This window comes from Felis catus, chromosome F1, assembly GCF_018350175.1.
Source record: "Felis catus isolate Fca126 chromosome F1, F.catus_Fca126_mat1.0, whole genome shotgun sequence".
Taxonomy (NCBI): Eukaryota; Metazoa; Chordata; class Mammalia; order Carnivora; family Felidae; genus Felis; species Felis catus.
Genome location: NC_058384.1, coordinates 36,038,414 through 36,054,577, shown reverse-complemented (window position 1 = coordinate 36,054,577; position 16,164 = coordinate 36,038,414). Strand labels below are relative to the sequence as shown.

The following is a 16,164-nucleotide window of genomic DNA, read 5'->3' as shown; positions in this document are numbered from 1 at the left end:
CAGTTTTCAGATAGTTTTTTGGGATCTTTCTAACCTAAAATTCTTTAAATGTTGGAAATTTATGCGGGTGATAACTGTATTTAAATAAATTTCATCTTAAGTATATATTTTATTTTGTTTTGTTTTTGTTTTTATATGTGTGTGGGGGGGGTTAAGTTTATTTGTATTTATTTTGAGAGAGAGAGAGAGAGAGAGAGAGAGAGCATAAGCCAGGGAGGGACAGAGAAAGAGGGAGAGAGAAAATCCCAAGCAGATCCCATGCTATTAGCATGGAGCCTGACACGGGGCTCAATCTCACAAACTGTGAGAATATGACTAGAACTTCACCAACTGAGCCACCCAAGCACCCCTGGTTTTTTTTGTTTTTTAGAGCAAAGTTAAGTTTATTTTTTCCTGTGATAAGGACAATCATACACTGACAGATTCTTAGCATCTCAGTGTGGGGAAGGTAAGGACAGGGTATTTATGACATTTTGGGATATGGTTTGAGACCCATCTTTTGATGCAGGGAGCTTTTCCTATATATTTTTATATGATCGTCTCCTCTGAAAATTCCTTTATTCTTAGGCGAATCATGGAACTTCTCACACGGGACTGGAATCTCTCAAAGAAACTCAGGATCCCTGCAATAAGTCGTCTTCAGAAGATGCACAATGTCGACATTGTTCTTCAAATTCTTAGATCACGAGGAATTCAATTAAATGATGAACATGGTAAAAATTGAGTAAGGATAAAAATTTTTCTTCTCACCAAAAATTGATATATACATAGATTGTGCTAACAAACTGATTTCATTTACAGGAAATGCAATCCTATCTAAGGATATTGTGGATAGGCACAGAGAAAAAACTCTTACGTTACTTTGGAAAATAGCATTTGCTTTTCAGGTATTGTACATTTTGTAAATTTTGCACTTTTTGTCAGTTTTCAGTACTGATTTATAGAAGCATTTTGCATCAGATAAGGACTAGCAAAATTACTAGGGTTTATTCTGTCCCAGGAACTGTGGTAATTGCTTTATATATTTTCCAATTTAATCTTCACAACACCCGTGTAAGGTAGGTGTTGTCATTACCTCATAGGTAAGAAAACCAAAGCTAAAAGTTACCTTATTGATAGGAAGCAGAGACAAGACTAGAACCCAGGATCATGTGGTCCTAAATCTTCTGTGTGATTCACATGACACACATTAACCACTATGCATTCCACTGCTTCATAAACTATGTTTACCGTAAGGAAAAAGACTAACTTTTGTGGGTTACAAATGACACATGAAAAACATAAAGAGACTTATCTTTTTTTGTGTGTTTCAGGTGGATATTTCCCTTAATTTAGACCAGTTGAAAGAAGAAATTGACTTTTTAAAACACACACAGAGTCTGAAGAAAACAACGTCTGCACTGTCATGCCATTCTGATGCTATTATCAATAAGGAAAAAGACAAAAGGAATAGTGGTTCCTTTGAACGATATAGTGAGAGCATAAAGCTGTTGATGGATTGGGTAAATGCTGTTTGTGCTTTCTATAATAAAAAGGTAAGTTTCTTTGTTTTGTTTTGTTTTACTTCAGTGTCTTTAAATACATTTTGGTTAAAGTCAGACTTCAATTCCTAAAATATTTCATTGCATTTCTTAAATAATTTAGTTTATATATGAGCAAACTTGTCCTCAAATGAGTGAGGATATTTTCACTTACTGTATTTAATCTGTCACCAATTGTGTAATGCACGATTACTAAGAAAAATTGTTCTAGTCAGGAGTTTTAATAGGAGACACTTGTATAAAACTGGGACACCTAAGGATCACACCCTTTTTATAAAGGTAAATTCAAATAAACCCATCATGCAGGAAGGATCAATAGAGAATCTGACCGCTGGGTACAAGGAGGAGGAAAAAATCTAAGTTGAGTGTTTTATTAGACTGATACTATATTTCTCTGTGAACTATACCTTTAATTGTAAATATGTAAAAATGAATAAAATATCTGTAGGGAATATGAAGCCAGAAAAATGATACAGAATACATGTAACTGAATATAGTAAAGTATTATACCTTGAACGACTCTGGTTATAGAAAAAAAGTCAGATAGATGGATCATCTTCTACGTTTTAACTAAATATTAGAGAGCCACTAAAGATTAGCGGAGAGTGTGTTCCAAACCTTTCTCTTAACTTCTGGTGTTGCTGGCAATCCTTGGCATTCCTTCACTTACAGATACATTATTCCAATCTCCACCTCTGTTCTCACATAGCATCTTCCTGTGTCTGCCTCTGTGTCTCTCTCCATATAAGGATACCAGACATACTGATACCGAGAACCCACACTACTGCAGTATGACCTCATCTCAACAAATTAAATCTGCAGTGAGTCTATATCTGAATAATGTGACATTCTCACGTCCTAGGAAGGACACGAATTTTTTGAGGGATCCTATTTCTCCCAGCACAATAATCAAAAAATTTTTTTCATGTTTATTTATTTTTGAGAGAGAGACAAAGCATGAACAGGGGAGGGGAAGAGAGAGGGAGGGAGACGCAGACACGAAGCAGGCTTCAGGCTCTGAGCTGTCAGCACAGAGCCCAACTCAGGGCTCGAACTCATGAAATCTGGAGATCATGACCTGAGCCGAAGTTGGACACTCAACCAACCGAGCCACTCAAATTGTGTTTTTGAAATAGAATTTTATAATGGAGAATTTGGCTATAAATACAGTATTCTTCTAGGTCCTATTAACACCTAATGTGATATTCTCAGCTGTTAAAAGGAAATACGGACCATAAAACCACTAATAACCTATATTACTATATAATCCCAGTTAATTATGTTTCTGGTATGTCCATCAGGTGGAGAATTTTACAGTGTCTTTCTCAGACGGGCGTGTGTTGTGTTACCTGATCCATCACTACCATCCTTACTATGTGCCTTTTGATGCTATATGTCAGCGCACTACTCAGACCGTAGAATGCACCCAGACTGGTTCAGTGGTGTTAAATTCATCCTCTGAATCCGATGGAAGTTCTCTGGATTTGTCTCTTAAAGCACTTGATCATGGTTAGTCCCTTTTGGCTGACGAACGTTTCAAGTTTTTTCTTTGCCGTGTGAGATTTTTGACTGGACCTGTCTAATCTCTTTTTTATTTGCATAGTAGAAAACACTTCAGAACTATACAAAGAACTGCTAGAAAATGAGAAGAGAAACTTTCAGTTGGTTAGGTCTGCAGTTAGAGACCTTGGTGGAATACCTGCTATGATTCATCATTCAGATATGTCCAATACGATTCCTGACGAAAAGGTAAGCAAAAGAAGAGTTTCTAACTAAGAATAAGAGTCTCAGAAGGTGACAATAGAAGTTGCATGATCTCTGTTAAACATCTGCTTTCATCTCTTCTGTTGTCTCTTAGGTGGTTATTACCTATTTGTCATTTCTTTGTGCAAGACTTTTGGATCTTTGTAAAGAAACAAGAGCTGCTCGGCTTATACAGACAACTTGGAGAAAATACAAACAAAAAACAGACCTAAAACGTCATCAGGTACTACTAAAAAATGAAAACTCTGTAATGTGAATTGTACTTCGCAAAATGCCAGTTGGTTGATTCCTGATAGGATTTTTACGTTTTATTGATGTGTGAAACTATGGACATAATTTTAGTAATTGTGTGTGTTTTGAGTTAGGGATGGATATTTCTCCCTAACTCCTGATGTTTGCTTCAGTGGATGTGTCTTCCAGCCGCTTTCCCCAAGTTTGCTCCAGGGGAAGTAGAATAACTTACTTCCTTTGTAAATTTGTAAAAGTAAACTCAGGAGACCTGACTCAGCATTTGCTTCTTCTTGGAATCTAACGTATCTCCAGGGAACAGGAGCTTTCCTTGAGGTTTTCATGCTGTGTTCGGGGAGGCTTGGTGCTGGAGTGGCCCTTGGGTCTAGGCGTCTAGTGCCTGGTTTTGCAGTTCAGTTAGCCAGTTCATTCTGTCTGTCATGAAACTGTTTTCCAGTGTTTTCTTTATTAGTTTATTTTTTTTAATGTTTGTTTATTTTTGAGAGAGAAAGTGGGCTGGAGAGAGAGAGAGAGAGACATGGAGCATGAGTGGGGGAAGGGCAGACAGAGAGGGAGACACAGAATCTGAAACAGGCTCTCGGCTCTGAGCTGTCAGCACAGAGCCCAATGCGGGGCTCGAACCCACGAACTGTGAGATCATGACCTGAGCCCAAGTCAGATGCTTAACTGACTGAGCCACCCAGGCTCCCCTCTTTATTAGTTTAAAAGTGGTACTTTGGTTTCTGTTGTTTTATTTCTCAAGATATTTAGGACCTGGGCATAGGGATAGGAATGTTACTTATTATTTCCCTTTGTGACCCTAATACTATACAACTTTGTATTAACATAAGTGATTTTTTGAGTTTCAAGAAAAATGTGATTTTTAACCATCTGTTAAGTGGTGTTGATCAAGTTGAACAAACTATTTTAGTCCTTTTTTCTACCTACTCCTTCCACTAATAATCCTATATTCACTTATTTGGAAAATCAAACAAAATAAAATGAGCAACCATGCTTGATACATTTATCAGGTATTTCAGAAATACATTCCACCCGATACTGCTCCTCAATTTTGAGTTACTGTGCATTTAGGATAGAGTCCTTAATAACTCTATAAAAAGAGTTACATTTTGGCAACTCTTACACATACCACGTATTTTGTCATAGTTTATCAGACTCAGAAATAACATTAATTGAAATTTGCTTTCACCCTACTCAAACTCTTGGTATAACTGTTGGGAGCTAGGCAGTGGCTTATACTCACAAATGGTCTTTTCTGCTGCCGTATCTTCTTTGTGCCTTCTTTTGCCCTTCATCTTCTCAGGATCTGCCTCCTTGCCCACATATCCCTTCAAGGATAACTTTTGTACTTTTGGAAGCTTGTAGGAGAATTGCTTTAGGAGAGTTTTCAGCGAAGACCCTTTCCTGGCTAGTTCTCAAATTATTTCATTAATTCTGTTTATATGATATTAAATAAGATATTTAAAATCCCAAGAAACAGATATTTATCAGAATTTGTGGGGGGTCGGTGAGTGGCAAATGAAATCTTCATTTTCCTGCTCGAGATGATCTTGTTTTAAGAAGCTATAAACTGCAAAGATTTCTTAGCTCTTTGCTGGTGAGATCATTTTTCCTGATTTATTTCTTTGATATCAGTGGTAGAAATTTCCCTATTTTTTAGAGACCACTGCTTTTTTCCTTTCTCAGGTGACCATGTTCCCTCTCTTATACAATTATGCTAACACCCAATTATATCTTTTCATTTGCTATTTGGGACATTAAGCAGTAGGTTCCCTGTATATTCTCATAGAAATATTATAAGTTAATAAACCTATAAATACCAACTTGAGATAGCTGATTTTTCAGGTGTTAAATTTACTTTCATGTCACTGTTGTAATTTGTATAAACTATCCATTGAGAATAGAATGGCTCAAGTTCTTGCAGAGACAAGTGAAAATTGACTAATGGCCCAATTACCTAATGAATGAAGGAGGATTGTCCAAGGGTCCCCTGACCCGTTCTACCGTTTAGTTCTTCCCGTCAAAGTGTTGGCACAAACTGCAAAGCAAAGTAAATCCCTGTGTTTGGCTCATATGCAAGGTAAAATAAAACAAGCCTGTAACAGGTTGGCTGTTGGCTGTCCAACAGCATAGGATTTAAAATGATGACACGGTCTAATTTAGAAAACAGTCAGTGACTGCCAGCATGGGAACTTTCACCATCAGTTTGTATAAGTTTTCAAAGTTGCTAATTTCATCACATGTTCACTTCCTTGACTTTGTCTACTTTCCATCTGTAGCTTCTCTAATGTCACATAAAATTGTTCCATTTACTTTGCTTGAGATTGAGATAGCCTTCAAACAGGAAAGTGTCAACTTACCTTAGCCTACTATATCTAAGAATGCGCCTTGCTCTTAGAACTTTTGACTCAAATGCAACTTTTGACTCCGTTTTTTTAAGCTAATAGGAAATTCCTTTTTAAACCCAGTTTTTAAAAATTGTGGTGAAGAACACATATCATAAAACTTACTGTCTTAACTTTTTTCAGCGTACAGTTCAATAGTGTTAAGCGTGTTTACATTGCTATGAAACAGAGTTCCAGAATTTAACTTGCACAACTGAAATTGTGTTCATGAAATAACTCCCCATTTCCCTCTCCCCCAGCCCTGGAAATCATCGTGCTACTTTCTATTTCTATGAAGGGTGACTATTTTAGATGCCTTATATATGTGAAGTCATGCGATATTTGCCCTTTTGTCAGTGGATCATTTCACCTAGTGTATGTACTCAAGGTTCATCCATGTTGTAGCTTGTGGAAGAATTTCCTTCATTTTAAAGGCTGCATAGTATTCCGTTGTGTGTATATACCACATTTGGTTTATACATTCATCTTTCACTGGGCATTTGGGTTATTCCCACCTGTGGGTTCTTGTGAATAATACCTCTGAACATGGGTGTGTCTCTTTGAGACTGTACTTTCAGTTTTTTGGAATATGTACCCAGAAGTGGGATTGCTGGGTCATATGGTAGTTTCAGTTTTAAATTTTTTTTGAAGAACTGCCATACTATTTCATTGCATTTTACAATCCCACCAATAGTGCATGAGGATTCCAACTTCTCCACATCCCTGCCAATACTCGTTAATAGTACAGAGATATCTCATTGTGGTTTTGATTTGCATTTCTCTGATAATGGTGTTGTTGAGCATCTTTTCATTTGTGTGTTAGCCATTTGTATGTCAGGCTATCGGATATTTCTGTTGTTGAGTTATAGGAATTCTTTATATATTCTAGGTACAAGTACCTTATTACATATATGATTGCAAATATTTTTTTTTCTCATTCTGTAGATGGTTTTTCTCTCTGTTGATTGTGTCCTTCGCAGAAAATAATTTTTTTGTTAGATGTAACCCCATTTGTCTACTCTTTGTTTTTGTTGCTTGTGCTTTTGGTGTCATCCTATAAATCATTGCTAAATCCAATGTTAATCAAATTTTTCTCTATGTTTTCTATAAGTAGTTTTATAGTTGTAGGTCCTACATTTAGGACTTTAGTCCATTGGGAGTTAATTTATATGGCATAAGAAAAGGGTCTAACTTCTTTCTTTTGTATATGGATATCTAGTTTTTCCAGCATCGTTTACTAAAGAGACTGTTCTTTTCCCATAGATCATTCTTGGTACCCTTGTCAAGAATCATTTATCCACATATATGAGGGTGTATTTGTGGGCTCTCTATTTGTGCCATTGATCTATATGCCTTTCTGCTAGGACCACACTGTTTGATTATCGTAGCTCTGAAATATGTTTTGAAATTGTGGCAGGGGGGATGCTTTTAATTTGGCTATCTGTAGCCTTAAAGTCCATATGCTTCACATGGGACTTACCGACAGTGATATTAGATGGCTTACTCAGTTTGTTGGACATAATTCCGCAGCCCAGTTTTAGAATTGTCTAGTCTTTTCTCACTCAGAAGTGATCTAATATATGACTCTCACCATTTGTTAGTATTTGTTTCAATCCATTAACTACATTTTTCCTTTCTTAGAGTGGCAGTTTGATCCCTTCCGTAAGTGAATGTGTTCCCATACTGTGCAGTTTCCACTCAACAACTGATTAGGATTAGTTAATAACTAGAATCTATAGCTAATATCTGTGTAGAGCCCACCCTTGGATGGTGAGCTGTCCCATTTAGCTACAAAGAGGTTGTCACACATGCTATAAATTGTTCTTGTCATAAGAGGGAATGACTTCTATTCTAGTTTCCAGTTCAGGTTACTGAAATAAATCTAGCCTTGAAGAGTTTGGCAAAGTGATTGCCTAGTTCAAATCCTGGTTATCTTACCAGTGGACTGACAATCTACTTGACTGCTCTGTCTCAGTTTCCTCATAGTCATAAAATTAGTACCTGTTCATCTGCTCTTACAGTTGTGTGAGATTTAGATGAACCATTCATGAAGTGTTTAGAATGGTACCTAGTGCCTAGTAAGTATTTAACCTATGTTGTTTTTCTTAGTAATGCATTATTAGGAGTCATGGATCTAGAGACATGTAGGGTACGAGCCTATAGTGCTCCCAGGGTAGGTGGTTCCTCTTTGAGCACCTATTCTGTCGGGCATAGGTCCTGATACCACTTCTCATAATCCAATATTCTTATCTTTTGAGTGTCTATGCTGTAAAACCGTTGTAGCCTGTGCTAAAAGTGGTATTTTGCTGCTTCTCTCTTTTTGTTAATTCTTTTGTTCAAGTTGTAACAAAACAATACTATATTCTATTGTAAGGCATTTTGTTTATTTTAGGGTCTCTTCCCCAACACCCCCCCATAGTCCACCTCTTTTTAAAAAATCAAGCATGAATCTGGGCCATAATCTGATAAACATACCATATTTAAATTGCCTTTACATTTATTATTGACAATCTGTGGTATATCAAACATGTGTATGATCTTTATTTTAGACTTATATTTACTAGGAATTTTTGTTTCATCCTATAAATATATATGCAAATCCACCTATCGGACCATTCATCATTCCCAGAATTATCTTTACTCCAAAGATGAGCCTATCTTAAGTCTGAGGAATGTTTTATTTTCAGGATCAATTTGATTAATATTTAACAAATTATTTTCTTACAAATAATGGTTTAGGGTCTTAAGTAATTAAGTTTTTGATTCATATTTGCTTGTTTTTGTTTTTTGTCTTCTGTTTTTTTTTTTTTTTTAGGAGAGAGACAAAGCTGCAAGAATCATTCAATCAGCTGTAATCAGTTTTCTATCTAAACAACGATTGAAAAAGGAGATTAATGCAGCATTGGCCATTCAGAAACATTGGCGAAGACTCTTAGCACAAAGAAAGTTATTAATGTTAAAAAAGGAAAAACTAGAAAAAGTTCAAAATAAATCAGCATTAGTTATTCAGGTATAGCATCCTGGTATTTTGAATTTAAAAAGTTTTAATGACATTTTTAAGAAAGAAAGTAAAATATAAAGTTTTAAAGTATCTCTTAGGCTTTCGTGTTTTTCTCGTACTTTAACAAATATTTAATACTTTCCTACTACCTACTACTATGATCAGCATAAGGCTCAAACAAATCAAAATGCTTCCTTTGCTTTGAAGGAGCGAATAGTCTTAATTCTTTACCCCTTCTGTCTTTGTTTTATATTAGAGGTTTGCAGTCTTCTCCATGGGACATGCTGACCTACTGTACCATTTTACTTTGTATGTCCACAAACTCTACCACGCTCTTTTTTTAATCTTTACTATGAGTCCTGGAAACTTCTTTTGGGATAAATGTGTGCGTTTTCCTCTGTCGCCCACTTAGTTGGTATATAATGAAATATTACTTATAATCTATATATAGAATGCCTATGTTAGTTTCCTGCTTAGAAAAAATTTTTAACATATCTACTTTACATAATAGACATATTCCATTCCACATATCTTCGTGTGAAGTTATGATATTAGATTCTATTTTGATAACATTGGAGAGGTGTACTATTTAAATTTGCCCTATGTAAATGTCATGGAAGCTTCACCCCATAATTTTATATTTTATAAATTTGGAAATTTTTGTGTCTGGCTACTACTGTTGATAAGTGAAGGATTCTGATTTAACAAATTATCTTTTTTGAACCATTTTTAAATGTGAAATATTACTCATAGAAAATTGCACAAAACACAAATGTAGAGCCTGATAGTTTTTCACAAAGTGAATACCCATGTAACCACCACCTAGGTCAAGAAATAGAATATGGTCAGCTTCTCAGAAGCCATTTCTCAGTCCATTAGCGTCCTCACCCCGGCCCAAAGTAACTATTATTCTAATATATGCTAATCATGCCTTTTTTCTACACATCTTTAAACACTATCATTTTGTCTTGCCTGTTTTTTTTTTTTTTTAATTTTATCTAGATGGGTCCAAACAATGTAAATTCTTTTATTCTACATTATTAAATTTGTGATATTCATTAGTGTTGAGTTTAACTGTGGTTTAACTTTCAGTCTCTAATATTCTATAATTTACTTATAATGTTTTAATTATTTATACATCTCTTTATAGTAAGAGAAATAATACAGAACCACAATTGACACGTAGTAAAGGAATAAGGCAGTATCTGTTGAAAAATCTTAGAGGGTCCCTAACTCTCCTCACCCATGGGTGGGTGTGCTTGGACCAAGCACAGGTGCATAACAATGGGCAGTGCTAATGGAGACAGGTAACTTGCCCCTAAAATGTTTTCCTTATGTGTAAGGAAAATTCATCTGCAGTAGGGAATTCTTCCCCAACCCTCACCCTGACGAAGGAATTAGGGACTGTGGGTGGTATGAGAAGGAAGCAACCTTGGCTATTCAAGAGATAAACAGTTTGTCATTTCTCAGATCTTTTCAGAATACTACTTTTTGACCGTGAGTCTATAATTGCAAAATTTGGGAAGAAGTAATTTTATTTTTAATGAGAAAAATGAGAGTGATCTGGCTCACTTGTTTCTCAAATTCCTGTGTTTAAACTATTAGACCTGAACAGGGTCCATCACGTAAACAGTTTCCAATCATTACCAGATAGCTTAGCAGTCTTGATATTAAGGAGAAAATACAAAATCTAAAGGTATATTTATAGGAAATTACTTAGAATCAATAGATAGCAGAATGTCACTCTAATTTTATTTTGACTGTTTCTTATATGTTATTCTAATAGAACATAAACTTGCTTATATTTCTTATGTTTCTGAAATACAGATGCAATATAAATACCATTAAGATTGAGATCATGAGTTCTGAATTGGCTACAGCTGTGTCAATATAGAAACTACATAACTACAAACATAAACAAAAACAAGAGACAAGTAATTTCCAAAAATATATTGTTTTTTTAATTTAACTTGTTTATTTTTAAGCAAAATGTTAGGAAAAATACTTGCAGAGGTGTTAAGTATAGAAAGTTATGTCTGTTTTACTTTGTGTCCTTTCTTACATTTCAGAGGTATTGGAGAAGATATTCCACTAGAAAACAATTCCTGAAATTGAAGTATTATTCAGTCATCCTGCAATCTAGGATAAGAATGATACTAGCAGTTACTTCTTACAAACGATATCTTTGGGCTACAGTTACAATTCAGAGACATTGGCTTGCTTATTTAAGAAGGAAACGTGATCAACAGAGATATGAGATGCTAAAATCATCATGTCTTATAATCCAGTCTGTGTTCAGAAGATGGAAGCAACATAAAATGCGATTACAAATAAAAGCTACAATAATATTGCAAAGAGCTTTTAGAGAATGGCATGTCAGGAAACGAGCTAAAGAAGAAAAATCTGCTGTTGTCATACAGTCATGGTATAGAATGCACAAAGAACTACGGAAATATATTCACCTTAGATCTTGTGTTGTGATCATTCAGACAAGGTTTCGGTGCCTTCAAGCCCAAAAGTCATATAAAAGAAGAAGAGAGGCTATACTGACTATCCAAAAGTTCTACAGAGCACATCTGAAAGGAAAGACTGAGCGCGCCAACTATTTGCAGAAACGGGCTGCAGCCATTCAACTGCAGGCTGCTTTCAGAGGGATGAAAGCTCGTAATTTACACAGACAAATTAGAGCTGCTTGTGTTTTTCAGTCATACTGGAGAATGAGACGAGACAGGTTTCGATTTCTAAACCTTAAGAAAATTACTATCAAATTGCAGGCACAAGTAAGAATGCATCAGCAATTACAGAAATATAAGAAGATAAAGAAAGCTGCCCTTATAATTCAGATTCATCTTCGAGCTTCTGTCTTAGCCAAGAGAGCCCTAGCATCTTACCAGAAAACCCGTTCTGCTGTCATTGTTCTACAGTCTGCATATAGAGGGATGCAAGCCAGGAGAAAGTTTATTCACATCCTCACATCCATTATAAAAATTCAATCATATTATAGAGCTTATATTTCCAGAAAAAAATTTCTGAGACTGAAACATGCTACAGTAAAGTTACAGTCAATTGTCAAGATGAAACAGACTCGTAAACAGTATTTACATCTGAGAGCAGCCACACTATTTATCCAGCAATGGTACCGGTCCATAAAAGTGGCTGCACTAAAGAGAGAAGAATACGTCCAGATGCGGGAATCTTGTATCAAACTGCAAGCTTTTGTTAGAGGTCACCTGGTTCGAAAGCAGATGAGGTCACAGAGAAAAGCTGCTGTTTCACTACAATCTTATTTCAGAATGAGAAAGATGCGGCAGCACTACCTGGAAATGTATAAAGCAGCTGTTGTCATTCAGAATTACTATCGCGCTTACAAAGCACAGGTCAGTCAGAGGAAGAACTTCCTGCAAGTTAAAAGAGCAGTTACTTGTGTGCAGGCAGCTTACAGAGGTTATAAAGTACGCCAGCTAATCAAACAGCAATCTATAGCTGCTCTTAAAATTCAAACTGCTTTTAGAGGCTATAGTAAAAGAAAGAAATATCAGTATGTGCTTCAGTCTACTATCAAGATTCAGACATGGTACAGGACATACAGGACTGTTCGTGATGTAAGAATGCAATTTTTAAAGACAAAGGCAGCTGTGATTTCTCTCCAATCTGCTTATCGTGGCTGGAAAGTTCGAACGCAGATCAGAAGGGAACTTCAAGCTGCGGTGAGGATTCAGTCTGCTTTTAGAATGGCCCAAACCCAGAAACAGTTCAGATTGTTCAAAACAGCAGCATTAGTCATCCAGCAACATCTGAGAGCATGGAGCGCGGGAAAGAAGCAACGTATGGAATACACTGAACTCCGTAACGCAGCACTGATGCTTCAGTCTACATGGAAGGGAAAAATAGTGAGAAGGCAGATTCGAAAGCAGCACAAATGTGCTGTCATCATACAGTCCTACTACAGAATGCATGTGCAGCAAAAGAAGTGGGACATCATGAAGAAAGCTGCTCGTCTGATTCAAATGTATTATAGGGCATACAGGATTGGAAGGAGACAGCGTCAGTTGTATCTGAAAACCAAAGCGGCCATAGTCATCATACAGTCTGCTTACCGAAGTATGAGAGTAAGAAAAAAAATAAAGGAGTACAACAAAGCGGCAGTCGCTATACAGTCTACATATAGAGCTTACAAAGCCAAAAAAAACTATGCAACCTACAGAGCTTCTGCTGTTCTAATTCAGAGATGGTATCGAAATATCAAAATTGCAAACCGTCAACGTAAGGAATATCTTAATTTAAAGAAGACAGCAGTTAAGATTCAAGCTGTTTTTAGAGGTATTAGAGTGAGAAGACGTATTCAACACATGCACACGGCAGCCACTTTCATTAAAGCCATGTTTAAAATGCATCAAGCAAAAGTAAGATACCACAAAATGAGAACAGCAGCTGTCCTCATTCAGGTAAGATACAGAGCATATTGTCAAGGTAAAATTCAGCGTGCAAAGTACCTGACAATTTTGAAAGCTGTTACTGTTCTTCAGGCAAGTTTTAGAGGAGTAAGAGTTAGACAGACTCTCAGGAAGATGCAGAATGCAGCAATACGCATTCAGTCCTGTTACAGAAGATACAGACAGCAAACGTATTTTAATAAGTTAAAGAAGGTAACACAAACAGTACAGCAGAGGTACCGGGCAGTGAAGGAGAGAAACGTACAATTTCAAAGGTATAACAAATTAAGGCATTCTGCCATATGCATTCAGGCTGGTTTTAGGGGGATGAAAGCTAGAAGACATTTAAGAATGATGCATTTAGCTGCAACTCTGATTCAGAGGAGATTTAGAACTCTGAAGATGAGAAGAAGATTTCTGTCTCTCAGAAAAACCGCTCTTTGGGTTCAGAGAAAATACCGTGCAACTGTTTGTGCAAAGCATCACTTACAACAATTCCTGCGGTTACAAAAGGCGGTCATTACACTCCAGTCATCATACAGAGGATGGGTGGTAAGGAAGAAGATGCAAGAGATGCACAGGGCTGCCACTGTCATCCAGGCAGCTTTCAGAATGCACAGAGCACACGTGAGGTACCAGGCCGTGAGACAAGCCTCCGTTGTAATCCAGCAGCGACACCAAGCGAACAGGGCTGCCAAACTGCAGAGACAACGTTATCTCCGACAAAGACATTCTGCCCTGATCCTTCAGGCTGCATTTAGGAGTATGAAAGCGAGAAGGCATTTGAAAATGATGCATTCCTCTGCCGTGCTTATTCAGAGCAGGTTTAGGGGTTTAGTGGTAAGGAAAAGATTCGTTTCTCTCAAAAAAGCTGCTGTTTTTGTGCAGAGGAGATATCGGGCCACCACGTGTGCCAGGCGTCACTTGCATCAATTCTTGAAAGTACAAAAGGCAGTCATCACAATCCAGTCATCTTACCGAAGACTGATGGCAAAGAAGAAGGTTCAGGCGATGCACAGGGCTGCAGCTCTCATCCAGGCCACTTACAAGATGCACAGGACGTATGTTACCTTTCAGGCTTGGAAACATGCCTCAATTCTAATTCAGCAACATTACCGAATATACAGAGCTGCAAAACTGCAAAGAGAAAATTATGTCCGACAAAGACATTCTGCTTTGGTCATTCAGGCTGCATATAAGGGAATGAAAGCAAGACAGCTGTTAAGAGAAAAACACAGAGCTGCTATCATAATACAAAGCACATATCGAATGTATAGACAGTATCTTTTTTACCGAAAGATTCAGTGGGCCACAAAAGTAATCCAAAAAATATATAGAGCAAAGAAGAGGAAAGCACTTCAACACGATGCACTTAGGAAAGTAGCGGCCTGTGTTCAGGCAGATTTCCAGGACATGATCATAAGGAAACAGATTCAGGAGCAGCATCAGGCCGCCACTGTTCTTCAGAAGCATCTTAAGGCCTCCAAAGTAAGGAAGCATTATCTGCACTTCAGAGCAAAAGTAGTCTTTGTTCAGAGGAGATACAGAGCACTATCTGCAGTGCGTACCCAAGCGGTCATTTGTATACAGTCTTCCTACAGAGGCTTTAAGGTCCGAAAGGGTATCCAGCGTATGCACCTGGCTGCCACCCTAATTCAGTCACTCTACCGAATGCATAGGGCCAAACTTGATTATCGGGCAAAGAAAACTGCCGTTGTTCTTATACAGTATTATTATAGGTCATACGTCAGGGTAAAAACGGAAAGAAAAAATTTCTTAGCACTCCAGAAATCTGTACGAATTATTCAGGCTGCTTTTAGAGGCATGAAAGTTAGACAGAAATTGAAAAACCTATCTGAGGCAAAGATGGCAGCTATTGAGAAGCGATCTGCGTTCTGCCGCCACAGAACTGAAACTCCGTATGAAGCTGTGCAGAGCTCAGCACTTAGGATTCAGAAGTGGCATAGAGCTTCTCTAGTTGCTTGTTCACAGGAGGCAGAGTGTCATTCCCAGGGCAGGGCTGCAGTAACGATTCAAAAAGCTTTTTGTAAAACGGCCACAGAAATATTGGAAACACAGAAGCATGCTGCCCTACGAATTCAGTCCTTCCTTCAGATGGCTGTGTATCGGAGAAGATTTGTCCAGCAGAAAAGAGCTGCTGTAACCCTACAGCAGTATTTCAGGACATGGCAAGCAAGAAAGCAGTTTTTATTGTATAGGAAAGCAGCATCGGTTTTACAAAATCACCACAGAGGCTTTTTGTCTGCAAAACCTCAAAGAGAAGCATATTTACACGTTAGGAGCAGTGTTATCATTATTCAAGCTAGAACAAGAGGATTTATACAGAAACGAAAGTTTCAGAAAATTAAGGATAGCACCATAAAAATCCAGGTACTTGTACATTTAAATGTAACGCTTGCATTCTTTCCTTAACCAATATTTGTTAGATTTATAAAATGAGTTTAAGCAGATCATAAAACATAATACTTAGTTTACATGACCATTTCACTTTTCTTCCAAAATGGAACGTTTTTGAGAGTGGGAAAAGGGAACTAATAATTCAGCTAAGACAGTGCAGAACTAGAATTCCTCTGGACATGATCGCTCTACGCTTGTTGCATTTCAGTGGGTGTTAATTTTGAGAATATAGTTTGATTATAGTTTTACTCTTGTGAGTAAAATTATTTTTTAAGTGAGAAATTTAAGCTAAGGTAAAGTGATATTTGAGCAAGTTTAGGCCAAATGGTATAATTTTATCCCTCTAACAATCTGCTAATAAGACGTACTTAAGC

At 37.1% G+C, this 16,164-nt stretch overlaps 1 protein-coding gene across 3 annotated transcripts in view; it reads left to right on the top strand.

Annotated features, from left to right (window-relative positions):
* ASPM (assembly factor for spindle microtubules) overlaps positions 1 to 16,164 on the top strand; it is a 52,223-nt gene that overhangs the window by 19,588 nt on the left and 16,471 nt on the right. The window contains exons 11-18 of one of the 3 annotated variants that reach the window (XM_003999347.6): positions 568 to 713; positions 802 to 887; positions 1,314 to 1,535; positions 2,843 to 3,050; positions 3,148 to 3,290; positions 3,400 to 3,528; positions 8,754 to 8,948; positions 11,009 to 15,763. In XM_003999347.6, coding sequence (XP_003999396.4) covers positions 568 to 713; positions 802 to 887; positions 1,314 to 1,535; positions 2,843 to 3,050; positions 3,148 to 3,290; positions 3,400 to 3,528; positions 8,754 to 8,948; positions 11,009 to 15,763 — 5,884 coding nt within the window. Of the gene's footprint in view, positions 1 to 567; positions 714 to 801; positions 888 to 1,313; positions 1,536 to 2,842; positions 3,051 to 3,144; positions 3,291 to 3,399; positions 3,529 to 8,753; positions 8,949 to 11,008; positions 15,764 to 16,164 lie in introns of all 3 variants that reach the window. The other 2 variants (XM_023247980.2, XM_023247981.2) reach the window with 2 other exon arrangements.